Source organism: Myripristis murdjan, chromosome 16 (genome assembly GCF_902150065.1).
Source record: "Myripristis murdjan chromosome 16, fMyrMur1.1, whole genome shotgun sequence".
NCBI lineage: Eukaryota > Metazoa > Chordata > Actinopteri > Holocentriformes > Holocentridae > Myripristis > Myripristis murdjan.
This window is the reverse complement of record NC_043995.1, coordinates 27,928,327-27,955,309: the sequence shown is the minus strand read 5'-3', so window position 1 is coordinate 27,955,309 and position 26,983 is coordinate 27,928,327. Positions and strand designations below refer to the sequence as shown.

General features: G+C 43.5%; 1 protein-coding gene across 1 annotated transcript; it reads right to left on the bottom strand.

Moving 5' to 3' along the window:
• Positions 1–522: 522 nt before the first annotated feature.
• On the bottom strand, positions 523–26,650 carry ube2e2 (ubiquitin-conjugating enzyme E2E 2). Its single transcript, XM_030072088.1, has 6 exons — positions 26,495–26,650; positions 24,725–24,908; positions 23,609–23,659; positions 8,884–9,016; positions 3,260–3,407; positions 523–1,362 (listed from the first exon to the last, which is right to left on the bottom strand). The coding sequence occupies exons 2-6, from the start codon at positions 24,898–24,900 to the stop codon at positions 1,265–1,267; spliced, it is 606 nt and encodes a 201-aa protein (XP_029927948.1). The 5' UTR covers positions 24,901–24,908; positions 26,495–26,650; the 3' UTR covers positions 523–1,264.
• Between the last annotated feature and the right edge of the window lie 333 nt (positions 26,651–26,983).

Sequence of the window (26,983 nt, the reverse complement as noted above, 5' to 3'; positions counted from 1 at the left end):
GATAACTTAATTTCTTGACACTGTAAACGTGACATGAAATCAGGATTTGAATCTTTGTTAGTTTCACTGTTATGACTAAAAAACAATCACCACCTAATGGAGGAAATCCCAGATCTGGATCGCTGCCAGAACTGAACAAACTGTTTCTTGGCTCAAGGCCTACCTGCCCATCACATATCATGGAAATCCATTAAGTGTTTGAGATATCCTGCTGACAGACAGGCAAACAAACGGATGAAAACATAACCTCTTTCACAGAGGTAATAAAACTACAGGATCAAGGCGAGGACAAGATATGGCAGTGCCACAACGTGCTGTAGCCAGCTGACACCTATATCTGATAAGAGTTTTATCTGTCTCAATTAAGCTCATAAACTATTAAGTTTTATGATCAGTGTGTGTGTGAGAGATTAAAGGAGTCCTCTGGTGAGAGTGGGGTGGATTAAGTGGAAAATCACCGAATTTGTGTAAATGGTTGAGGCTGCAGGCTGTAGTGAAACACAAAACGCAGAGAGACAGGCAGAGCATTCTCACAAGCCAACCACAGTGTGTTTTATTGGGTGCTTCAGTAATACAAGTGCACAACAAACCACTCTGCAATTGCAGAGGTGGCGGGTAGCCAGTAAATATACAAGTCCTGCCTCTTTCACAGGCAGACCTATACTTTTGTGGTCTGCCTCAAAAGCCTTTGAAAAAATACATACAGTACAAACAAAACCAGAGGGAGCTGAAAAGCATGAAGGATCCACTGATGCAAATCTTCCTCCTGTTCCATGCAGATAGCATACTGATGACAATTACAAAGAAAAAAAAAACACACACACAAGGGGAAAAAAGAGTCAAAGCATATATTCTGCATGTATGTTCCAGGTGCCACTAAGAAAACGAGATTACATATTGTATAGCTGAAGGACAATGCGTATGATAATTATAATATTCTTTTTTTTTTTTCTCAATACAATACTTCCAACATTCAGATATTGGAAAATAAAAATCCCAATCTACTCTTTGTATAAAAAAGAAGCTTTCAAGTCAACAAGGAACAAAGGACATTTTTTTCTATTATTATTATCATTATTTTTTTACACAGAAAAGGTAGATAAAAGGTTAGGGAGGAGAAGAAGAGGAGGAGGAGGAGGGGCAGGTATATCGTTGCACTTAGTGAGTGTGCTTTGACAGACTAAGGGTGAGAGAGAGGTAGAGAGGTAAAGTGGGGGGGTGGGGGGGTTGGGGTGGTAAAGGAGGGTGGTTAACGGCTGGGAGTCTATGTAGCGTATCTCTTCGTCCACTGCTTGGCTATTCTGTCATGCTCTGTTCTGTTGGTCAGGTATTGTGTGGCGATGCTTCCCACCAGAGGGTCAGCTGTAAAGACACACAAACGCTGTGTAAGTCACCGGCTGATGGATCATCGGGTGTAAAAAGTGTCAAAAATGATGCCCCCCGCCCCACCGATGGACCCTTACACTCCTACACTGCTCGCTGCAGAGGGTTTACACACACTGGCTGCTTGATACACTGCCTTATACACTGTGTGAAGCACAACGTGGGCTCGCTCCTGATTGGCTAGCGATGCACATGCAAATTTTGAGTGGGTTCATCTGCACATGGGGTATGTGAAATTTAAAAAATATCACTCATGCATAATTCCTAAAACAATTACCCTATGTCATAATAAGTTCAATAAAAAAAAAATGTAAATGTAAGTTTGATCAACCAAATTTCATAGTCAGTATTGCTTCCGGGTTTTCCCGAAGGTGTCAAATGTGTGTGTTTGTGTTTTGAATCTGCTGCTGTCGTCGCTGAGCAATCGAGGGTGTTTGTTTACTGTGACCGGGAAGCGAAGACAACAATCAAGCAAATGGGTTTGTGGTTGAAACGTAGCAGCGATACAGCTGAAAGAGTGAAAAAGAAAGCAAAAACAGAACCAACAAAATACCTGATGAAAATAACTGAAATATCTAATATGTGATGGCGCTGTGTTGTGTCTCTTTAAATAGGCCTTTTTTTCTAAAAATATTTCAAAGGGGGTACATTATTGAAAAATATTTGAGGAGCACTGCAGCAGAGGATACAATATCATAACCTTCATTTTCCGCTGTTGAATCTCAGTTCAGATCTGTGGCTTTTTGGTGTTAAGAGCCAGACTTGGGTTGTGCACATGGTTAAAGCAAATATCTTTGTTACAGTAAAGTGCACTTAAGTTAAATTAGGACTTAAGAACCAATAGTCAATTAATTTAACCATCATTTATAGCAGGTAAAAAAGACTACAGGAATTGACAGTCGATAAACGATTTTATACCCTCCATCTCCAGCCGCTAGAGCCCTTGACAGCCTGAAGGACACCCGTGGCATTAATTTTATTACGGCCACATTCAGTGCACTTGATAATGACACTGCTCCAAATGCAGTGGTATCGGTGATCATTGTTATTCAAATTAAAAACACAGACGATCCCCGGGGAGCAGCGGAGAGAATCTCTAGATTGAGGCAGACGAGTCAGCGAGACAGGGACTGACTGTAAAACCACCAGCGCTGCATGCCAATTTCCCAGACTTGGCTCCAATTCATCACACCGAACTTAAAAGAGCCGTAAGTGAGATTTTTACTGTACTACAGCATAAAATGACCATAATATATCTGCAAGGGCACACAGGGTTATTGATCAATAGCAATGACTCAACAATTACTCCTCTAGGTGCTGAGATGTCTGCCGTTAAAACTCACGTTCCCGCCTGCTCTCGCTACACTTTCCACCACTCAAACTGAATGACAAGAAGTGATACAGCCCCTGTATTTAGCAGGGTGATATACTGTTGTTGGATCTCTGCTCTAATTAGCCAGCTTCCTCATCTTCATTGTGAGTATATGATGACTATGTCACCAATTAATTTAGAAAAAAAAATAGTTTATTAAATACTCCTTTAATGGGAAGCCTTTAATATGAAACATAATTTTCATGTCAGCTGGTTTACTCCAAGTTCTTTCATTTTCACTTCAAGTTAAATCAAAACATTAAAAAGAGATCCGCGCCACAGACCAGTCATTCTCAGTTATTTCTTACATGGGCCGAGGCGAGCTCTTCATGTTTCTCTTTCTATTTCCTCTGACCGAGAGGGGAGACCCACTTCCTGAGCTGACTGAATTGAGAGTGGCGTGACCGCAGCGCCGACTTACTCCGCTTGACAATCCACCGGTCTCATCCCGAATGCCATCCGACAAACGTCAGACGGTCATAGAGCGCGATGCTGACATCTTACCTGGGTTACAGTCTGTGAGCAGGGAGCAGATGGACAGCAGCACCTTGGAGATGGTGAGGGCGGGGCTCCAGTTGTCCTTCAGGATGTCCAGACAGATCACACCCTGACTGTTGATGTTGCAGTGGTAGATCCTCGTACGAAACGTGACCTGAAGACACAAAGGCACCGCAGCTCAGCATCAGTGTCACAGTCTCTTCACTCCCCAAAACTGAAATAGCTAAAATCATTTTGATGGGACCCACGGTGCAGAGACACACAGGCTAGTACCAAATCCAGGCACTTCAGATGTAATGTTTACAGTTCTTATTATTTTTTTCAGCATTTTAACAGCAAATACTAAAAAAAAAAACAGTGACCTAAAAAACTCAAAGATTATTCACCTGACCATAGAAAACAATAATAACTTCTCAAATTATCACCAACTCACTGCACCAAAAGTTCAAATTCATCCAATCACTGTGATACACAATTACGTTCTATAAACCAGTGATAAAAACAAATGCTAATTAAAATCCATAATGAAATGAAATCTGAAACAAATGAGAAAATAAATGTTATTCGAAGCTCTATCGTGCTTTGTATTATTCAGTTCAATCCGATTAGCATCAGTTTTATAATTTAAGGTGGTTTTGCACACAACAGATATTCATATATATGGGAATCAAAACTATCAATAGTGTCTGGGTATAATCTTCGTCTGAGTTTCCAGAGCTGCACAGAACATCATTAATCAAAAATACAACAAAATATACACCTTCATTAATCAAAAATACAACCTGTCCTAGACTAAGTCAGTATTTTCTGTTTACATTTCATATTCATTGCCAACTTGCAATGTAAGATCCCTCTGTGAGCATTAATGCAGCATTAACAACTGCACGTTCTGCCTTGTATGTACTGTTAAAATGAGTAAGAAGCAACATTAGCGTGTGTGAGTATTGTTGCTTCTTCGATTGAAGTTCACACAAATAATGTTGAAAAGTGACTGAGGGCATAAAACACTGGCACCTAATGGTTTTATATCTCCTGCCTTCCTGCTACGAAAACAACATTTTTTTTTTTCCATATTGTACAACAAGAGCACATTCATATTCCGGATGTGTTGGCTGCAAAGTTTCACAGAAGCTACATCATGTGTATATTTAGTGAAATATTCAAGACACCATGGTTTTACAGCTGCAGCATCACATTACATACAAAATACCTAGATATCTTATCCATTATTTCCCTGTAATTTAGCAGCACGTTTCTAAATAAAGCTCTGAAAGTGGAAACAGTTTAAGCAGTACACTTAATGCATCCCTGAGCTTCTCCACTGGAACACCTGGGGGGGTTAACTGCCTTGCTCAAGAGCACTTTGACAAATTTTAGGTGAGGTAGGTGATGAAAAATGGCATTCTCTTTTCTTATGAAGCCGCTCCATTTACCTCCAACAGGAGACCGACTTCGCTGATGAGGTGATGCTGCCGTGAGTCAATTTCCTGGCAGGGTAAGTGGCTATAGTAATTTGTATAGACCTGCTTGTGTTACAGTGAAATAAAGCCCATGTGGGTGTAAAAGCTTAATCATAGCTGTGAGTCTAACAATGCAAAGTCAACTGCCCGTTCATTAGCAGTGTAGCAGCTCCAGCGAGTAAAACAGGCACGGCAGACGTGCAGACAAATAAAAGTAGACACACAGGCATCGCTACAGGGCGACGCCTGTAAAAACACCAGTGAAGTCCTGTTGCATAATGGAAAAGCCTTTCACTCCCACCTGTCTCCCATCTCCCAGCGTCCTGCCACCGTGCGAAGCAGCGAGTGTGTTGAAATCCCCGGCTACATTTTAAACGCCTCATCAGCTTATGTCAGCTACACGTCAAAAGACATCTGAATTTTAACACGAACCAAATTTTCATGCTGCGCACATATGGCCGACTCTTACGCATTACACACTCTTACACAGAGCAAGAGCACATTATACAGAGCATTACATGGACTCCTTACACATTACACACTATCTGCAACAGGAATACGAGCAGAGACAGCGTGATTAAAAGCCAGTAAACACTTGTGTGACACATGTTGCCTAATATTTCTATCATCCAGGGAGGTGGAACAGGCTTCTACTGTTGTTTTGCAATGAGAAACTGTTGCTATATAACCTTTTTCCACCAAGATCCAATGAAATCAGTGAATGATATTAGAAATTCAATAATTAATCTGTTCTTAAGGGTTATAATATGACATGGGGTGTATAAATCTAAGGCACAGTTCAGTGTTAAAGGTTCGGTTGAGACCCACACTCCAACCTGTTGTTCCTTCCACTTTGTAAAACAAATCATCAGCATTTTTAGCATCGTTTCCATCCGTTGGACTGGCGATAAAGGCATATGATTTAGTTATATTTACATTTCAGGCACTCAGCCGATGCTCTTTCCCCAAGCAACTTACAGCGAGCACAACAATGATCACAAAATGAGCTTTTCTCTCCTACATTATGAACAGGACAAACAGCCGATGATAAGGAATGCGAGAGTCAGAGCCACACTGCGCTATGAATGGGGAAAAAAATAAAATAAAATAATGACCTTGAATGTTCACGCGAGACAGACAAGCAGCAGAGAAGAACTATTAAAGCGAGAGGTAGAAACTATCTTTTTACAGTTTCGCAGAAGAGCATATTAGCAGACGATGAGGGCGATATGGCATAGATGGGTGTGATTCAGCGATGAGAGCGCGGCATTAAGTGTGTCTGAGGGAGATGAGTTTTAAGCTCACAATGGAAGATAAAGTGCAAGTGTGCTGCTGGGAATCTGCTGTGTACGTACAGTAATAGACTGCCAGGCAGGGGAGCTTGTGATAACCAGGAGCCGGTGGTGAGATGTGGAAGAGTGTTTGAAAAGCCGCTGTAGGCGCCTCACTTCCCTTTTTTCCCCCCAACCTCCGCATTTACACCGATACATCAGCATCAGTAACAGTGTAATGGGCGCGCTTGATTGCTCCACTGAGGCCAATTTAACACAATCTGTCAACTTTGCTATGTGTGTTTAGCCACAGATATCCCTTTCTAGGATTACTGTAATAACCGAAAGATCTGTTTTTAATTGCTGACTGATGGACTGAAAATATTATTCAGCCTTTCAGTGGATCCTAAACGCATGTCTCTCATCATGAAAGCAGCACCCTCTGTTGGTGTTTTTCACGACCAACAGAGGGCAGCATGGTGTAAATTCAAGCAACCACAAAACAATAACCTGTTTGTTATTACTTGTAACATGGAGCCGCATTAATAAGTAACAATCCACTGTAAATTAATGAGTAATAGTCACAGACACCAAACCGGCGCAGTGCATCCCACTGTCACAGATTCTGACAGCACCCTGCAATATTTATACCCTGTGTTTACCTGGATTTTTTTTTTTTTTTTTTTTTTTTCTCAGAGAAATTGAACAAAGTGTCAGTCATCCCCCAGCAAAAACAACCAACCCACTGTCAGGCTTGTGCCTCAACTTGGATGTGAGCTTGACATCTGTTTGGTCCTGACACTCGACACCGCTATTTGCCCCGCTCCAATCACCAACATCTGGCCCGCCTGACCCTGACCCTCCAGAGGAAACTTCTAATGAGCCTTGGCATTCCCAAAATCGCACAGGACAGGACGCTATAAATAACCCCCTCTCCTGCCCCCCCGCCCCCCGTCTGCCAGCAGTGCTCCTCTGCTGGCCCCCGATCGCTGAACCCCCACCTTCATCAGTGAAACACATCCACCTGGCGAGAGGGGCTCCGCTCTGTTCACGGTGTCGAGGTTTTAAACAGCGAGCGGGTGAAATCTTAGGGTACGAGTGCTTTCAGGACTGAGATTCACTGGAGTGCTTCTATTGTGAGGGCGAGTATGGGTGTGTGTGTGTGTGAGGGGTTGGCTGCAGATCACAGTATGTGTATGTATGTGTGTGTGTGTGTGTGTGTGTTAGAGAGGTGGGGAGAAGGGGAGGAGGGAGGGGGGGGCGGCGGAAACACTCAAGCCCTCTGGCTACAGAAAGCCGAGCCGGAGCCTGTGGATTTGTTTGAGTCTGCTGTCAAACACAGAGCTGGTGGTTACACAGCACAAAGAGTGAGAAACAGGGGGAGAAGAGAGCGAACGAGTGAGGACGAGAAAGAAAGAAAGAGAGAGAGAGAGGGAGGGAGAGAGAGAAGGCCAAGTGAGAGGGTAATCGGGTGCACTGTGGACCCAGGGGAGATTGGCCGTCACATATTTTGCGTGTTCAATAATGACATCCACTCAACATCCCTAAAACGCTCTGCAGAAAACACCAAATAAAAAAAAAAAAGAAAAAGAAAAAAGAAAGAAAAAGAAAAGGAGGAGTGCCTGAAAAGCTGAGCGTTGAACTGAACTGGTGAGGATTTGGCAGGAGCCAGATTTCTCTAATAGCTGCTCAAATCACAAGAGTTCTTCCCAAACAAAAAGTGCAGGGAGCAAAAGTGCTCACCAAGCCGTACAGCAGCTGTGTCAAAACTGCAAGAGAGAAAAACGACCACGCTACCGGATTTGATACGAGCTGTAACACCAGTTTTATCATGTTTACCTCCTGAACCGGTGTTTTATTTCACACTGCTTCTTCTTGTTATATTTCTGTTGACTTGCAGAAAAGTCACACTTTAAAACTTTGCCAGATTTTTTTTTTTTTTTTTCCCCCATGGAATCATGCTTCAGCTGATTTTAGATAACGTGATGCCCAGTTCTGGTGACTTTTTGTAGTGTGACACCTCCTTTAATATAACTAAATATAAATTACAACAGAGTTTAATACAGTAATTATTGCATTTGAACAATTTGAGGTTATGTATCTTGTTAATTTTAAGCTTTTATATAGTTTAATGTTTATTTATTCATTTTTTTGTTAGTCGTTATTGTACACTGGTGTTGTTGAAGAAGCAATTAAGTGATATGAAGCGTTCCTGCTCAATGTTTCTTTTGTTTTATCAGTTTTTAGATAGATAGATAGATAGATAGATAGATAGATATACTTTATTGATCCCAACCAGGGAAATTCTGGTGTTCTAGCAGCAACAGTAGAAACATATAATAAAGTTAAATAAAATAGAATAAAAGCTAAATATATACAATAAAGACTATAAAGGCGAAAACTAAAAATATACAATAAGGGCTATGGACATTCTCATTCATCCAGGTCATCGTTCTCTTTGGGCAAATTGAGTCGTAGGCAACTGGACTTGTATTTGTCTTATTATGTCGTATTTCCTAAGACAAATACAAGTCCATTTGCCTACGATTCAATTTGCCCAAAGAGATCAGTTTTTGTTCGTTTTCTTGAAGATTCTGGTTGACGTTCAAAATGATGCATCCTCAAAGCAGCTCGATCGTGACTAAAAGTGCATTGCAGAATATTACTCACAACAATCGTGTCAAATGACCTATGATCTAAGGCGATGAAAATGTGTGGTCATGCTGTATGTGCATCAGTACAGGACCTAGTTTTCCAGACTTTTTTTCCAGCTCTTGAAATGATCACATGCCTTTCCCAAACTTTTCCAGACTTTCCCAAACTTTGCGCATGAACCCTGGATACCCGGTCAGGTATGCGAGCATCCAGCTGTATCAACACCAGAGTCTCGGCTGCTGACCTTGGGGGGTTTGAAGGGGTAGTCGGGCGTGAAGGCGATGTCCAGGAAGAAGACCCCTCCCTCGTACACGGAGCCCGGCGGTCCCAGGATGGTCGACCTCCACTCGTAGATGTTGTCTCCTTTGGGGCCGGCGCTGGAAAAAATTGAAACAGAGGAAGTGTTAATATGTTAATCAGCGCGGTGCGTTGGAATTGACAGCCTGGTGTTAAAAACTGCCAGCGGGCGGACAGAGATTTGAGGGGGGGGGGGGGGGGGGGGGGGGGGGGGGGGAGAGAACTGCTGAGGCGGTAAATGCTGAGTTCTGACAAGTTAATGATGGAGATTTTGCAAACGCTCAAGCCGTGGAGGTTTCACAGATTTTGGCCCAGGCTGTTTTAGTGGGATATTTGGCTTATCTTTCAAAAGGTTTATATTAGATTACCGGCTATTGGGAGTTAGGCTATGTTGCTGAGGCAATTTTGACACACTGACACACACACACACACACTTTCTGAAAACCAGCGAGAAGCTAAATGAAAACCAACATGCAGTAAAACAGAATTATACAAGGAAGTCCATTACATGACAAGAAAACACTTTAAAAGGGTGCATTTATAGGGCATCCACTGCAGAATCATTTAATATCTGAGACCTATTTTTTTTCTTTTTTTTTTTTTACTAGATGAGTAGTTATGTTGAATGGAGGCTGAAGGTCACATCTGTTGTATAGGCCTGGTAATTAATGCCATTTCCATATTAAGGGCTCCCTCCCCCTACTGTTGTTTGTGGTAAGACCCTGAGCTGGCGGTGTGCCAGGAGGAGACCGGGACAATGTCCAGATCACAAAGCCCAGGACAATGAACAATCCCTCCGATTTCGTGTAATTACTAGGCATAATCTTTAACGCCAACCCTATCCGGCTGGCGTTCAGGAGCAAACGTGTGTGTGTGGACTTGCCCCGACTGTGCTTTTCCTTGAGGCTGTGGTATATCGCTGCTATACTTTCATTTCTACACATAAACCAATAAGCTGACACCGACACGCTCTGAAAGCGGCGATACAGCAAACCGTAACACGACCTAAAACAACAAACGGTTAAACGGCGTGTGGCTCCGAGCATGCCCTTGACAACGTATCATTTCCCCATAAATAGAAATTAGACATTAGATGTTTCCTTCCTCCAGTGTCAACATGCAAATTTCCACTAATCTCCTTTGCCACTCTTTCACACTGCCCCTCTCCTAAGCCTTCTTTAATTAGCTAATTATGATCACCTCTTCTCTCGGGAATTACTTAAGGAAATACTCTGTCGATAAGAAATCCGCAAATCTGGACCTGTGTTGTGTCAAGCACAAAGAAAAAATGTGCCAGATTTTTTTTTTTTTTTTTTTTTTTTTGTAAGAGTGAAAAAAATGACAAAGGCAAAGCATGTGGAGGCGCCATGCTGGACGCTGTTAGCACATAGGAAGGGGACAGATGTTAGCCATTTGTTTCTGCAATGACCCTAATGAATGTTGAGATTAATTGTTCGGTTTGCGAGGTAAACGCCGCGCTCCTTTTCAGCACAATAACCGCCAGCATACACACGGAGATGTGCGCAAAAGACACAAATAATCAGCCGATGTGTTTGCGGGTGCTTGTTTAAAGCGGTTTGTTCAAACTCTGGAGCATTAACTGCTTTAGTTCGGTTTGTATTGGCAGACGGGAACAATGCCGTTCAAAACCCAGGTGGCACCAAATAACCAAAACCAAGACACCAGAAAACATGGGTTTTATGTTCTCTTCCTAGACCATAATCTGAACCAACTGCAGGAAACGGCCCCAAACGTGCAATTTAAAGCATACAGGGAGACGGATGTTGACATCTGATAGCCAGCAGTTACTCATGCTCGGGGAGGCCAGCATAACAAAAAGAAATGATGTCCAACCACAGCATGGACTGACTCTCACACGCCGCTGTGTCTGCATGTGTTCTTGACAGGTGATGAACACCAGAGAAGGTAAATTACAGCAAAAACACAAGTCCATCATACTTAGCCCGAGTCAAAGGACTGGGAACGGATTTGTTTTCGACTCCCACCTGCCACCAAAACCCGACTTTGTGCGGTGATGAACTATGAGCCTCCTCGTGTGAATGCATGGCCCTGTCTCCACCTGGCATTAACATGTGTGCTGGGTGATCCGATCGCAGGTGGACAGCTGTTCACACCTGGCGTTAGATCTCCACATGCGTCCTGAGCAACCAGTTGTGATCCGTTCTCTATATATGCAAATAAATGCAAAGCAAACATCATTTCCGTTTGTAAGGTTCAAATGTGTTGTGCTTTTTGCAATCAAGCCATCAAGGTAACAACAGGCGTGGAACAAAATGAGACTTGCTCGCTCGAGCCTGATTTAAATCAATTCATAATTAGTTAGGCTACTTATGACATCTGTGAGTTATTAGTGTCATTTCCTACCAAAGTATGTTGTTATACAAAATTTAAAGTGCTCTTTAAGAAATGCAGTAAATCATCCGATAGCCCAAATGCATTCCTTTTCTTTCATTTCCATTCCACTTTGTTGTGAAGCACAAAAAGTTTTTATAAAGTGCTGTCTGTAAGCCTTCAGACCCCTGACCTGTTATACTGTATTTAAGAAATAGTCTACTGTGTGTAAATCGTTCCTATATTATTACAATGGCATGGATGCAGCAGATGCATGTGACACACTCTGAAAACTAGAGTTTGTAATCCTCAAGCCGAACGCTGTCAGACTCGACCGATCACGCCACTTCAGGCTCAGATTATTGAATCACTCCTGTGGGTTTGAGAGGGTTTGGGTCGGGACAAACATATTGCTCATGAAGCTGAACTCGAGTGTTCAGGTGAGTGGGGTCTGCTCAGAGGTGTAGATCTGACATGTGTGTCAGACATTACAAATGAGGTTAAAAAAAAAAAAGAAAGAAAAAGAAGAAAAAAGGAGGCTTGGGTGAAACGAGAGGCAGGTATACAGCCTGACAGTTCAGTTCAGAAACTTTCCTTACTGGAAAACTGACGGGTCGGGCTGGTGTTGGGATTAAAGCGTGGGATGTTGGGCTGGAGCGGTGCTTTACACAGAGGACATCAGTTGACTAGACGGTCCTTCAGTGTCACCAGAGACACACACGCACTTCACAACTATGATGTGGATAAGTGCGTCCCAGGCCACGTCCAAATGTGGCCGGAGCGATCGGATCTCAAGGCACATTGACGACATATTTACACTTGTCCTCAGAGCTGTCAACGTCCCGGGACACACGTTGATGCAGGGTGGAAACAGGGACTATGTGACTTATTTACAAACCCTGGTTTGCTTGTAACCGGGCAGCATGAACCTGAATGAACCAAATACAAAAAAAAAAAAAAAAAATCCAGCATGGTAAACTTCACCACTGTGGTTCACACCCAAACTGTCCATATATTCTCCATATTGTCTACTTTCCATGAAAAAAAAAAAAAAAAAAATCAGACAGCTTACTTACACATTGAATTATTGCTCAAGGTAATATTTCCTCGATGAAAGCTTCCTTGAATTTCTGTACTACACACAGCTCAAGGTAAGGCTCTCATTACTGTCATGCAATACAAAACCTTCCCTAACTCCGAGGTAAAAGAGACAGTAATCTGTTCCCTTTTCTAAGAATCTGCCATTGAAGCAGATGCTTGCCTCCTTCCAGGCTGATGAGTTTGTGCCAGAGATAAGATCGACACGATGAGACGATAGAGATGAGCCAGCATGGCAGAGGTCCTCACTCAGCGCCGACGCCGCTGTCGAGGATCTGACAGCCGCACAGGGGCTGTGGGTAAAGGCTAAGCCAATGGTTGAATGTGCATGCCACCGCTGGCCGTTGCCGGGAGACCTCCTCCCCCCGCCGGCTCCGGGATTCATGCGGTGCTTTGTTACAGCTGGTGGAGAGCCAGCTCATTCACGAACGGACAGTCTCTCACTCGGCCATTAGTTTGGGAGAGGTAAATGGTGTGGCGATTGCGAGAGGCTCAAATTGAATCAGGGGCAGCCGGATCAAGACTCGTGCGGAAACCAGCGCATCAGCGAGTATTTTCGCAAGATCCCATTCACCCTGCTTAAATTAATGCGCGGCTAATGGCAGGAGTTAAATGGCTTATGATTCCTTGACCCTGGTAATAACTATGTAGAAAACGGCTCTCTGCAACTGACATATTCAATTCACGGGTAATTGGGGCAGTCTCAACATTTTCATGAATCACAATTCTGCATTTGTAGCTTTAAACCGACAGGCTCATTTCTTCATGTGCCAATCCACTCACTCTTGTTAGGCATGGGTGCAAACTCATTGGCGCTTTAAAAAAAAAAAAAAAAATCTGGATCATTTAATCTAAAATGTCAAGGCACTAAAGGAGGTTGAAGAACAAACCCCGATTAATCTAACACCCAAGCCTGAAATTGCACAGCCTCAATTATCTTCAAGTTGCTCCTCCAACAAGCCTCTCTCTCTCTCCACACTGTAGCTATGGAAAAACACTCATCTCTTCAGCCCAGACAGATCTACTCAGCACAAACACATGACGTGAAACAGCGCTGGTTATGAGCTTCGTCGTAGGCTGTAATAATACCCTCTGTGTGAGTAACGCTACATCTGCAGTTATACGTTGGCGAAACGCCTTGATTCACTGACTATTTGGGTCATTTGTTTCAGGGGTCTGGGATGCATTAGTGTGCGGGTGTCCGTGAGAATCCTGCCACTGCCCCGTCCTCCGAGATTACGCTCATGTGAAAACCCACTTCGACAGCTGGAGTGCATCCTCCGCAGCGGAGCACCAAAATAAAACGTTTTACCACCGATTCGCACTGTTTTTGTGTTTCAACTGTGAGGTTTGCGCGTCCCTTCTGAACCCACTAACATTCCTGCTAACTGCTCATCTTTTTAGGATATTTCTCCTCCTTTTTTTTTTTTTTTTATTATAATCAACAGTTCAAATGCAATAAATCAGCCTGAGAAAGCAGCACCCACCTCAGCTTGTGTAGTCACCATGTTTCACAAGTTTAAAACAAACAAACAAAAAAAAAACAACAGTCTTTTACGGTACCTGGCTGTGAAGGAGAAGGTAATTGCATCTCACATTGTTCTTGCTATGCGCCTCACTTGAACAAAGGGCTGTCAATGCACAGAGGAGGACAAAGATCAGATGCCTTTGAAAGCAAGGGAAGTCACCGAAACAGTCTTCCACAGCGCGAGCATTTAGAGAAAAGTTTCTTCATGGGGGGGAAAAAAAGGAGAAATGTAGCACAGGTCTACTTCTTCATTCATCCCCCACCATCTCAATTCTCTGCTTCACAAGGACGATCCAAGCTGCGTCCCATAAGTAAGGAGAGCAGTAATAATTTCCATATATATTGAATGACCTTTCCTTCCTCTGGATACAGTGCAGTGCGCGAGACCAGGGTGTCCTTTGCCCCGTTTAATCATCTGTATTGCCTTATTCCCTACTCACAGCAATCTGCAGAATAGTGCCAACCTGTGATAACCTTTATCTTGCAGCATGAGAGCTGGGCTAAGCTCGGCAAAAAAAAAAAATAAATAAAAAATCGCAAACCTGTCTTGCAGTTATTGTCAGCCAGAGCCAATTCTCCCACACAGACATCAGGGCTGGGGTTAAGTTGATGAGGCAGATGTTTGTTAAGAGATCAGCTTGTGCCACTCACTCAGTCAGCTGATGATCGACAGGGAAGCCTCTGTAACGACGGCTGTAATGTAGAGCCTGACAAAATCCAACAACCGTAATCAGATCCCATTTTTTTTTTCCTTTACTAGAGTATTGCTTAACCACATCTCCTATATCTAAACTGATCAGCTGGCTAAGTGAGTTGATTTTTTTTCGGCGTTTGGCTGACACTCCCCGGAGCAAAATCGCAATCACAGTAGTAACCGGTAGAATAAGCTTCAATTTCTACAACAGAAACAACACGACAGGCGACCCCTGTTACGCAGTGCAAGGGTGAAAGCCACACTGCCTTGAAAATAGCAGGGACAAATGCTCTTGTGTGCTTAAAATAATCACGTATGATAGAAGTGAGAGCCTAACAGAAAAGGTCATTCAGGCAAATAATACACCATGAAGTCAGTCTCCTGTCCGCTGTCAGGCAAACGGCTCCGGGCAGTACACTGGTAAAGCTTCAAAGACTAATCGTGGTTCCCTGGTTTCGTGCTATGGAAGAGGGTTGTTCATGTTCACAATAGAGAGGCGAACACACACACACACAAATGCACACACCCCACTCCCCCTCCATTGGACCATCATGGGACCTTATTTCAGCAGAAAAAAAAAATGCACAGTGGTCAATGGCAAAGGACACATCATTTTTTGATCCCGTTTCAACCGTGCCATGAATGACACCCATGATGCGGATCAATTTAAAAAAACATGATTCTACAAGTCAAGTAAAGTCGCAGTATGTGTAAAACCGTGGAAGTGTAAGACGTGAAAATATGTAATTAGAAAGTCGACACACCCATAAGTCGCGTAAGTGACATCATGACTTTCTCTCTCTCTCTTAAAAAGCTACTTGACACTGACATTAACCTGTAGTTATTTTCACCTCTTTTAAAGATGTAGTTCACTGAGTGGTATCGCTGACATGATATGAACTGAAAAATATCTTATGTGTAAGTCATGGCACAATTCAAACGGGATAAGAAAAAAATCAATCTTTTTTTCTGAAATAAAAGTCCCATGGGCGACAACAGAGAGGGATGGACTTTGCCTTTCTATGTAAGCTGGACTGTTTCACACACTAAAAAAAAAAAAAAAAAAAAATTCAAACAAATGGAATGGTAAATGGAAATACTGCTCATGTCTGTGGGGTTTCAGATTGTCAAAAAATCTACTAATAGCAGAAGCTGTCATTGGTAAGCCATTCATTAAAAAACAAAACATGCAGAGGATACAGAGCGAAGTCCGTCTTTTTATAATCCTCCTACTTCGATTCTTTAAAATATACAGTTCACAGCGTATGAGAAGTTCTGCTCGTGTTGGTGGTGAGGGATCTGTGAAATTTCCTGACAGCGTTATCTCACAGATCCACCTTTGACATGAGCTGCTGCACTCAAAAGAAATGCCGACACATAAAGGCAGCGAGGGAATAAAAATGTTCTTCCTCATCTTTTTTAGTGTGCGGGTGAAGAAAATTCACACCCCATCAAAGAGATGTCAATTTACTCCCCCTGCAGCTGATCCTCATATTGATTTCTCCTCATGGGGTTGTGTTTGAGCGAATTTGATTCCACTAACAAACAACACAAAGATGCAACGACGGGAAATGTCTCCCAGAATGACACAAATTTGTTTGGCAGCCTCATATATATATACATATATTTATAACGACTAACAGTCTTTGTGTTTGCGCCCTTGTCTGCATAAATGCCTGTGTAACTGCGGTTCAGTGTATTTACTGGCAGATTAGGAGTTCATATACAAAACATAAAAGTGCAGAGAACAACAGAAGACGCTTTAGATTCCCACCAAGCGAATGTAAATGTGCACGGTGAAAGCACCTGAGCGACGCCACCAAGCGGGAAAAAAAAAAAAAAAACGCCTCGTCCAAAAGCAGTCAGTCTGACAGGGGAGCCGTGTAGTATGGCTGCAGGTAAAAAGCTGTCAGAGCCGACCACTGCAGTAAGAGGCTGATAAATAAAGCAGGAAAGTAAACCCGTAATTGAATGTGAATCAGTATGTTTTGGAGCTCGTGAATACCGCCATGCGCAAATAAAGCCATTATCTGCATTATTCGCTATTTCAGTTCATTCCCCCCAGGCACTTTTTTTCCTAATGGCATAGTCATTCAGTTAAGATCTTCCATTCAATCGGCGTGGCTGCTGTGGTTATCAGAACAGGAACTTTAATGAAGCAATCTTCTTTCCCCCTGACCGTGAAAGAGCCCCAAGACCAATTACTGTGTAGCTCAACAGCCGAGGTGACACCTCCTTCCCCCAGTCTCTTGTCTTTATTGTCTCAAATGACATGGTTTGTTTTTTAATCAAGCCTTTTATTGTTCATCTGTACAATGAATACCGCAATTACTGACCGGACGGTTTATCCAGCAACAACCCCTTTGCGAGGGAAACGTCTGAATATATGTGTATGCATGATTTCCAAGTCGAAGGGAATGGTGCAATTTTATTCCCACGAGAAGGCAATTTCACATGCTGTGTTCAATCAATCTAAACAGCAGTTGGTATTGAGCGGAGGAACAATGTATTTGGAGAGAGCGGTTTGAAAAACTGGCCTTTCTTGCGGGAAGTTTTTCCTCACCGGGGTTTAGACTCATGTTTACAATGCTGTAAATAAAGCAGGGGATCTGTTTATTATCCTCGCCCCTCTTTTCTAATTCTGCGAGATGCTTCTGAGGTACAGAGATTTTGGTGGGGTAAGCATTTTTTCCCCTTTCTGCATCTGAGCTGCTGCCTGCAGCCAGCTTCGTGTGCAGTGCAAATGTTTGCCTCTGGCTACAAATGAATAATGTAGAGCATATATCATTACCATAATACACAGGCTTTGCATACATGAGCGGCACAACATCATGACTCATAAAAATATCACTTAGCCCACAGAGCATCGCTGTGTACCAAGGGTGAAGGATGACACAACAAACAATAAAGAAGCTTAAGTTCAGGCGATAAAGACCTCTTACCCTAAAAATAGGGCTGCATAGTTTGGCAAAGAATGAAAAACATCCTTTCTTTTTTTTTTTTTTTTTTTTTTTTGGCTGAACGCTGACTGAGACATGATTTGCGATAAATATGGACAGTAGCTTTTTCTGCATAATTTCCTTCGGTGCATAACAACATGTGTGGCTTAATTATTAACATTTGGTCGCCTGAATAAAAGAAAGGGGAAATTTGCACTGACAAGCAACTTGATTTGTGAGCCAGGGATTCCTGCAGCAGCACAAAAACACCGTCTCATGAAAGGAAGCTTCCTAAACAGTTTTGCCCTCCAAGACAAAACTGCAGCTTCTTGCAATTTGGAAATTGAATTAATTGATATTGCAATTTTAATATTTTTAATTTCGTATCCCTGCTGCAAAGTCTATTCAGCCATGATTAGAAAATGTCTTCTCAGCCCCCTGCCACCTCTACAAAAGCACTCCAGGCAGCCATTTGGCCTCGTGGCCAAGGGAATGGACTTATTACCAAAAGGTCAATGATCAGAATGAGCTGAGCTGCCAGATCCGCGGCAGAGCCTGATACTCCATTTGTCTATTCCCTTAACACCGCACCACCCCGAGGTCTACAGGTAGAGAAATGTAGCGGGATTTTTAGTCTCGCAGTTAAGCCAATCAGTACAGAGGAAAATGTGTTCCTTCAGGATGTTTTCCAATGGTTATTATTCATTTCACAATTTATAACAGCACGCTAACAGTGTTAACATTTCATCCTCCCCAGACAGCAAATATGTCATTAGGAGGTTTTAAATCTTTCTGGCAGGTCCTATTATTTGTAACTTTGAAGGGAAACCCATTAGGTTTTGTGATAGTATCCAAGTCAAAGTGGTAATGGGATCTCGGAGCAATTGTTTACTTGTGAGTTATTTCTTCGCTTGCCAAAGATTCTTCTGTTTGCTATTGTGTCAGCCGCAGATTACCATTCTGTCATTCTCAATGACCTATACTGCTTCTGTGAAACTGGTTGTGTAATGGCAACACTTCACCACAAAATGTCCACACACCGTGCTTCATGCTCGGCTTCCCCTCCAGCCCATTTATAACATCCCGGACAAATGTTTGCCAGAAAAGTACCTCGCAAATGAGGACATTGAGAATTCAGTGACACACATGAATCAAGACAGGCGGTGTTCGCTGTCAAACAAGTGCCGCAGTGGAGAGCAGTAAGCATAAATTAAACACAAGCCCATGTCTGAAGGTCTGAGGCAGAGCATATGTTACCTTCATTCAATGTGAGCCAGTTCATTCCTTTTCTGCTCAAAACTTTGCTCGGGAAGAAGAGTGATGAGGGCGGACTGGGGCGCTTGGAAGAGAAAATGACTCATCTCAGCAGGTGTTTCATAGGTATACAACAGGAACGCTGGCCATACCAAACCAGAGGAGCTGTTCTGCGCTGTTTCGTTGTACGTAGGATCCTGTTTACGCTTTGCCCTAACATTTTATGCATGCACTAAATTATTGCTCGAGCTGTTTATATGCTTCCTGCACTAGCATCACCAAGAAAAAAAACACACTATACATTTATTCTGTTCGGTGAACGAAGCAATTCTTATTCTGAAGATGTGCACGCACGCAGCTTCTCAAATTTTGCAATCTATGGACGAAGCCATCACTGAAAGGTCAGGAACATGCCGGCGTTTAGTCAGACACGGACAGCTGGCGATATTCATCGGAACGTATGAAGGCACTGATTATAGAACAAGACACTGATTGTGGCTAATTTATCCACCGTCAAATATAGCTGTCATCTGAATGGGTTCGCCTGTTTTATTCACTTCAAACTGACATCCCGTCGCTGAGATCCTACCAGGGATAATTCACTTGAAGTTGCCATGCAGGAGACAGTGATCAACTCGAATACCCAGGAGGCATCTCTGGAGCTCATCCCCCCTTCCTTCGATGCCCGTCCCTCCGCCCTCTCATGAATATTGATAACCCTCCCTGCTGTGCTTAATGGTAACACTGTGAAAAATGATGCTGGGTGTGTCACTAGCACAGAATCCCCCAAGGGCGCAGCGCAACACTAATATGCAGCCGTCACATGCATGAAGACGATCCCATCAGCGAGAAGACAATTAGAGGTCAAAACCCACACTGACAGGAGGGCTAGTGTCTCGGTGAGACTTGACAATGGCGGAGATAACATATTCATGCCGAGGCCGCGAGCCAGCCGACACGTGACGGAGTGACCAGCTGGGTGTTTTGTGGAGAAGCCGTTCCTTGCAGCCAACGTGATGTCATCAAGGGGTGACAGCTCTGTTTTGGGCGTCTTCGAGGGTGTTACATCACACCGGTCGGACAGCGGGGCCAGAGGACGGCTCTGTGTGCCAGAGGCCAGCCGTGTTTTACAGCCTTTTTAGAGAAAAAAAAAACCACCACCCATTTATGTTACATTTAAGGTAATTAGGTGAAGATGTTATCCAGACGGCTATCGTGTAGCAAAAGAAAAGGCTTTAAGGAAAAATACAAGCCCAGAAACTCTTACACTGTTAGACCTCATCAATCTGAGCTGTTCAGAGCATTATACTGTGACGAAGTGTTGTAATTTACTTTTTTGGTGTACCCACTTTCCCTCAACCTGCCTCTTCTATTTCTACTTTAGTTTTCCTATGTTTCCCAGAATGACTTTTTACAGCCTGCAGGGAACGGGCATGAACTTGTTTTTTTTTTTTTTTTCCTTCCTGCTATCAAACTCAATTGTAGCTGCGCTGAAAATGTCTACCTTTGCCCAGTTATCTAGGGGAATAAAAAAACACACCAAACAACACAACGGACAGTGTGTTGCCAACAGCTGTTTTTAACAGTGTTAAAGTGTTTTGGGGTGAATTTATCCTTTAAATCCCCACATCAATTGATCGCCAATATCACAAGCAAGCAACAGCCATGCACCCTGACTACAAATGCAGCCCAAAAGAAAAAGAAAAAGAAAAAAAAAAAACACCCTGTGCTTCAAGAATGACAATGCATGATGGAGAGAAGAGATAAGGAAGGAAATAAAAACTGAGAGAGAAGGCAGGATGCAGTCTTTTCATTCCAGGAACATCAGGGCTACCAGAGGAGGAAGATATAGGCGAGATGGGATGTGATTCAGTAAGGGGAGAGCAGGATGTTCCCACTCAATTTAAAAATGTTTACATGTTAAACAGATAAAATGTTAACAGACACATGGATATTATAAATACCTCAGGCAGAGCTGACTCTTGTATGTCAGGTCTCAAGAATGCACCGGGAAAGATTTCTAGGTGACTGGGAGAGCACCCAAGTGGATTTTAAGGGGATTAGGGTGCATTTTTGGCAACAATACTATAGAAAAAAAAAACTTATTTCAATCCAGCCGCCCATTCATTGTCTAAAGAGCAATGCCACACTTTATGGGTCTAGCTGATACCATAAATTTGAGTCTTTCTGGCTTTTGAGAGAATTATTTTCCACCAATATTGATTGGCCTGTCGTGGATCATAAGAATTGTTAAATTGAGTCATGCTCCTCTTTTCAAGTGCCTCTAATCAAAGAGTTCGGCTCAGAGGGAACACCGCAGTATTCGTGCCTAAACTGCAACTTTCAAGCAGGAAAAAAATACTATTCCTTTCAAATACTGCTTCATCTGCATCGATGGGTGTAAAATACAAGCTGCCTGTGCAATATACTTGAAATGCATGACAGTGAGAATAATTGCCATGTCAAATACTCTTGGGCTTCCACATGTCTCTATTCATTTGATGCATGACAATGCCAAGGTGACAGGCGAGCTGTCACAATACTGTGAGTGAGATAAAGCTAGGAAAAAAAATCTATACACTTGCTGCTCGTGTTGGTAAGTAGTGACACAGCACAGAACTGCACCAGTTCTCTTCACGGTTGCGAGGGGACTGATTTTCAAACAACTATCAGCATTAATGTTGCAGCCGCTTTAAAGTCTCAGAAGATCTGAAAGCCAGAAAACATTATTAATTATACACAGGAATTAATATAAATATAGCTTGCGCTGCTAAACGGAGGTGAGGGTAAATTCAGAGAGCTGGCTTGGATGTGAGAGGAAAAAGGAGTGGTTGTTTTATTGGGGTTATCAAGTGGGCACCTCCCGTCACAGCTGTTTCACTGAATTCACAACAAGATACAAAACACTTCCAGGAGGTTCAGCAGTAAATTCTGGTGTCTGGAAACCACCATTAAACGCACTCGGTCTCAGCGCTGATCTGCAACCGGGGCTAGAAAACACACAAAACGGTACTCTGCACCTCCCAGTGAAATGCAGCGTGATCCAATCCACAGCCCTGTAGCTGATGCTGAGGAGATTGTAGGTGATATGAAGGAGACTGCAGATCTTAACTAAGCGATAAGGCTGGCAAATTCTGTCTGAGCTGGACAAAGCGGCGAGGGAGTCTAGGGGCTCCTCACCGCGAGACAGATGAGACATAATACATCAGCTGGCCTGCAGCGCTGGGTGGTGAACGTACCGAAGTGAATCTCTTTAACACAACTCACTGTCCGCCTCCTGAAGGGGGCCAACAGGCTGTGACTCCATTTGTGGCGCGGGAACAAAATGAATAACCTTTCAGGCTCACCTGGCCCGGAGTGAGCAGCGCCGGCATACAAATGACGACACTGGCTTGGCCGTGTGCGCTCATTCATGCAAATATGTAAATGCTGCTTCGCTCATTCACTCCAGAAATTTGTTTTCTGATGGCTCTGACTCCCCCTCCCCCACCCATCATTGTAGCAGAGCAGTAATCTATCTGGGTGTATCACACAAACCACGTTATTAGATTTCTGTATCAATTTGAGTATACAGAAAGGAGAACACACAGAAAGGATTATCTTGAAGAAGCTTAATTGTTTCCCAGGCAACTAGTTCCCCACTAAGACGATGACTGTGAAATTTCTGCTAGCGATTATTTTACTTTCAAATGACTTACTCGTGTCCTCCAGCTAAATCCTTCATGCAAGCCAACCTAGTTTTCTGAGGGGGGCTTTTGAGATATATTATTTAGAGTCCTCGAGGAAAACAATATCTCATTTAGCCTCCAGTGCAATAACAAAACTAGGTTGTGAATTGGAATGAAAAGGTTAGCTAAATGTTTATCGTTAATGACGGTGGGTTTCAGATGAGACCCAGCAGGGGTGATTAATTCATGCAATAAACAAGGCTGTCTAGGGTGTAGTAATTCCACATTACCAGATGAGTCATACAAAGCCGTTTTCCTTAATCACTCTAAACAGGTGCCTATAAAACGAAACCCGGCCAATTCCAAAATGGTCGAAAAACGTCAAGAAAATCTCATGCAGCACATCTTCAAGTAGCCCTAATGGAGCTGGAACTGGCCTCCATTTTCTGTCCTAATTTAAGGCAGACTGCTGATTCGAAGGGCAATTAACGTGCTGTAATAAACAGTGGCATAATCAATGGCAATGTCACTTTGTGTTATTTAAGTTAATAAAGGCAGGCTTCTGCACTTCATCCCACAGGGATGCCTTTTGTCATGTCAGGAGTGACTGATGCACGTGGTCTGCCACTTGCTACCGACCACATCTCTTCCTCAAAGGGCTGCGAGCCGCAGCACTGGCACACAATAACCATTGTCTGTGGTAAATCCCTAGCAGAGCGAGGGGGAACCACATGAGAATCGAAACATGTTTTAAAGTCACACCGCCGCTCATTTTCCTCCCTTTCAGTGCGCTCTCAACTAGAATAACGTAATCCAAAATGCTGCTTTTTCATGCGAGGCAGCAGTATGTGTTATGAGGCATTTTTTCAAACGAGAACAAAAACACTAGAATGGACTAGAGTCACTCTAATCCACCTGAGATTACCATTTCAAACAAAACACACTGAACAGCGTTATGACAGTGTGGCAACAGAGACAAAAAGCATGTGCATTACAGCGTGGCCTTTCATTTTTTTTTGAAGCAAGAAATCTTGACAGCTACATGTTTCTCATATCTACGCTTATTAAAGCTTGAGCATCTGCACATAAAAGCTCATGTGCCATTAAAGAAACCCTTTAGAAAGATAAGATCTCCTTACCTGCAGTTTGGAGGTGGATCTAGTGTTATTTCTGCAAGCTCTTTCTGAATCCTGGAAAACAAAGAGGTTAATGCTTTAATCTCTGTTGGCACGGCAAATTTCCAAAAAGATGAAAGCTCAATGAAGGATCATGTTAGCCGTCCAAGAGGTCAATGTTTCAAGCTTTCACAGCGAAGAAGCAGGCTGGCTTTTGTTTTACTGACGCAGTCTCAGACAGGGTCCCAGCTGCTGTGGACCTCTCGCGTGTGCTTCCAAACATTGCCATGCAGGTTGTAAATGTGGACGTCACGATCAACATGGTCCACAGAAAACAAATAAATATAGAAATTATGAAAAGACAGGGGCCTCTGTTTATGAATGCAGGGTAAATAGATCATACACGTGTCTGTCTTGGTGTTTTCAATTTGCTGTGTCTTTAGCGGTGGAGTCACATCATTGCCTGCGTGGGATAAATACAATTCTACTGGATTCAAAGGAAGATCAAGCAGCGGGAAGAAAACAAACACGACCGCACCGACAATTTATGGCAAATAAGCATGTAAAGTGATGATTCAGTCTCTGAAGGGCAACTGAGTCCAAGTGCTGCCTCTGTACTAAATGTTAACATAAGCTCAGGAGTTGAGACGACAGTGAAGCGAGTGGAGCTCACAGCCCTGGCCGGTCTGAAGACCCCACAGCGGCTGCTTTAAGTGGAGAACACACACAATGGGAGATGTTCGTAACATCATTCGGCGTTATAAAAAGATTCTGGCCTCAGCCAACCCCTCGCTCAACTGGTTGCATAATTCTGTCATCGCCTGCCTTTCTGAGAGTAAGTGCTAAGACTGGTGGAGGTAAGTGGCGGCGGCGTTGGTGGTGTAGGAAGAGATAAGAGTGGCGCAGAGCTCGAGGCAAACCCATTCAAACAAACGGGACGAAATGGCAATAGTTCTTTCAAATGACAGCGATGACACTCGGGTGCCTAGCTGCACAAGTTGCCTCCTTTATGTGAGTTTAGTGTCACACTGAATAGCAAGGATGTTTGGACTGACAGTGCCAGCGGGACTTTTGCCTTTTATATAACTTCACACCCCCGGGGCACAAAGGGAGAGGCCCTTTCACAAACATTTTTTTTACCTCTTGGCACTGGTTGAGAGTTTAGCAGCGGTTTTACTCGAAATCTTGGTCTCCTTCTTTTTGGGCTGTGCTTGCTCCCGCTCCTGTTCAGGTGGTACCGATTCCCTTTGTTCAATATCTGAGCTTCCCCCGCTGGTGCTGGGGCTGTCATCCGGTCTCTGCACTTCGCTGGACATCCTGGGCCCTAAAAAACACACAGACGCCGGGTAACCTCTCACCACGGAGAAGCGAGCATCCCCAATAAAACGCATCAAATCCTAACTTTTAATTGACCGACTGGACATGCTTGAAGTCTACAGCAGAACAGGCTGCTTACTACCAGACGAGCTGAGTGTGAGCTGAAGGCGGACATTTACAGCAGCCTACAGAGTTGTGAATTAAAGATGTCGGGCCCTTGTGAAACAAAAATATAACAAGCCATTTCCTTTAATGATCTGAAGGCAGGGGTGATAAATTAGAGCCTAGGTGTTTGGCAGACTTTGGCATCTAAGTGGCTTTACTGGCCTTTATACTGCAAATACAATAGACTCTATAGCCTATTGCTGCCCAGTGTCCATATTTCTGCCAAAAAATAGATAAGTCTGGATAATAATCTTGTTTTGAGGGGAGGTTTTATGACACTCACACCTAATATTTAGGTTAAATAACCCTCAACAAACCCACAGACGGGGGTTTAAAGAAAGAAGTATATAAAGGTTTCATCTGTGACAGATCAAAAGAGACACTTGAGACATGATAATAAAAAAAGAGAGAGAGAGAGAGATCATGGAAGCGTCACTCATCTGTGAATAAAACCTCTGCCCTGGTTTGTTTATGTCAAACGCGCTTTGCGGACGACGGGAACGCAGCTAAAATAAATACACTGAGTAAAGGAAACAAAACAAAACACACACACTTGCACACGCACACACACACACACACACACACACACACACACAAGTGACACCGATTGGGGAAGCGGTTAATCAAAACGATGAAGTGAGAAGTGGAGAACAAGCCCGCCTTTCCCGGGGGCGTTTCATGATAGGGACATCAGCGGTAAAAATGTAGCCAGCCCGGTTATCTGATAGATAACGATACAGGCGATCGATGATGTGGAGATCACAGTGTGGCAATAAATAAATAAATAAATAAATAAATAAATAAAATCGCCGAAGACGAGTTGAGGTGGTTTATTTACTGAATCAGACATCACTTCGCGGCTTGGTCAAACGGGATAGGAATAGGTCAGCGGTGCTAAGGACGAAAAAAACACAATAGGGTCGAGAAATGGGGGCATTTGAAACCGTGCATTGATAATAACATCATTAGGAGGCTAACCCGTTACAACGCGGGGGAAAAGTAGGACCCGGCTGTGGTGCGTAACATTACCGCTGTGGGGGTATTTAAAAAAAAAAAAAGAAGAAGAATAGACAGAATAGGCCTCGGCGTTTTAAACTCAAGGAAAATACGCATAGAAGGCGTTTCTGCCGGACTCATCCGAAACAGCCGACGAGGGCTGATGGAGGACGGTCGACGGCAGGGCCGGACGCGCGGCGGCCAAATGTGCGAAAAGCCTCGCCGTTTTGGTGGAGTGTCCACATTGTGCGGTTGAGAGCAGTGACCCTGCCTCGGCACAAAGGGAGGCTCGTCCCACACATCCCCCCCCTCTTCCTCCTCCTCCTCCTCCTCTTCCTCCTCCTTCACTGGAAAACGACACTTTCACGGGACATTTCCTCACTTTTTTCGCCTTATCTACGAGTGACGGTTGAGTGCGTGCGTCGATATTACCTGGCGGCTGGCCGTCGATGCTGTATTCCGCGTGTTGTAATCCCAGGGCACACAAAAAAAGTATATCCTCACACGGCCGTCTGCTCGCTCCCGTGTCCTTGCTATTTAACTGGAGGTAGCAGCAGCAGAAAAGCGATTACAGAAAACTGAGGCAGCCCCGGACCGCCTCCACGCGCGCTCCCTGCCTGCGCGCACTACTCGTGCATGCGGGCTGCATTGGTGGGAAAAGTAGCCTGCACGAGGCCCCATACAGTATGTCAATAATCACCTTAAACACATACATGCAAAAATGCAATTATTTTTAATTCGACTATTACATCGCTGGTTATTCTTCCATACACGTGCAGGGGCGTAGCGAGGAGGCATGGCGTCCGTGCAAAGGCTCCATCAAATTTCCTCTCTTCCCTCCGCCACAATTATCAGCCGTTTGAAGGGGCACCTATACAGGAATATTTATGTATTTATGCATTTATTGTTACCCATGTCACA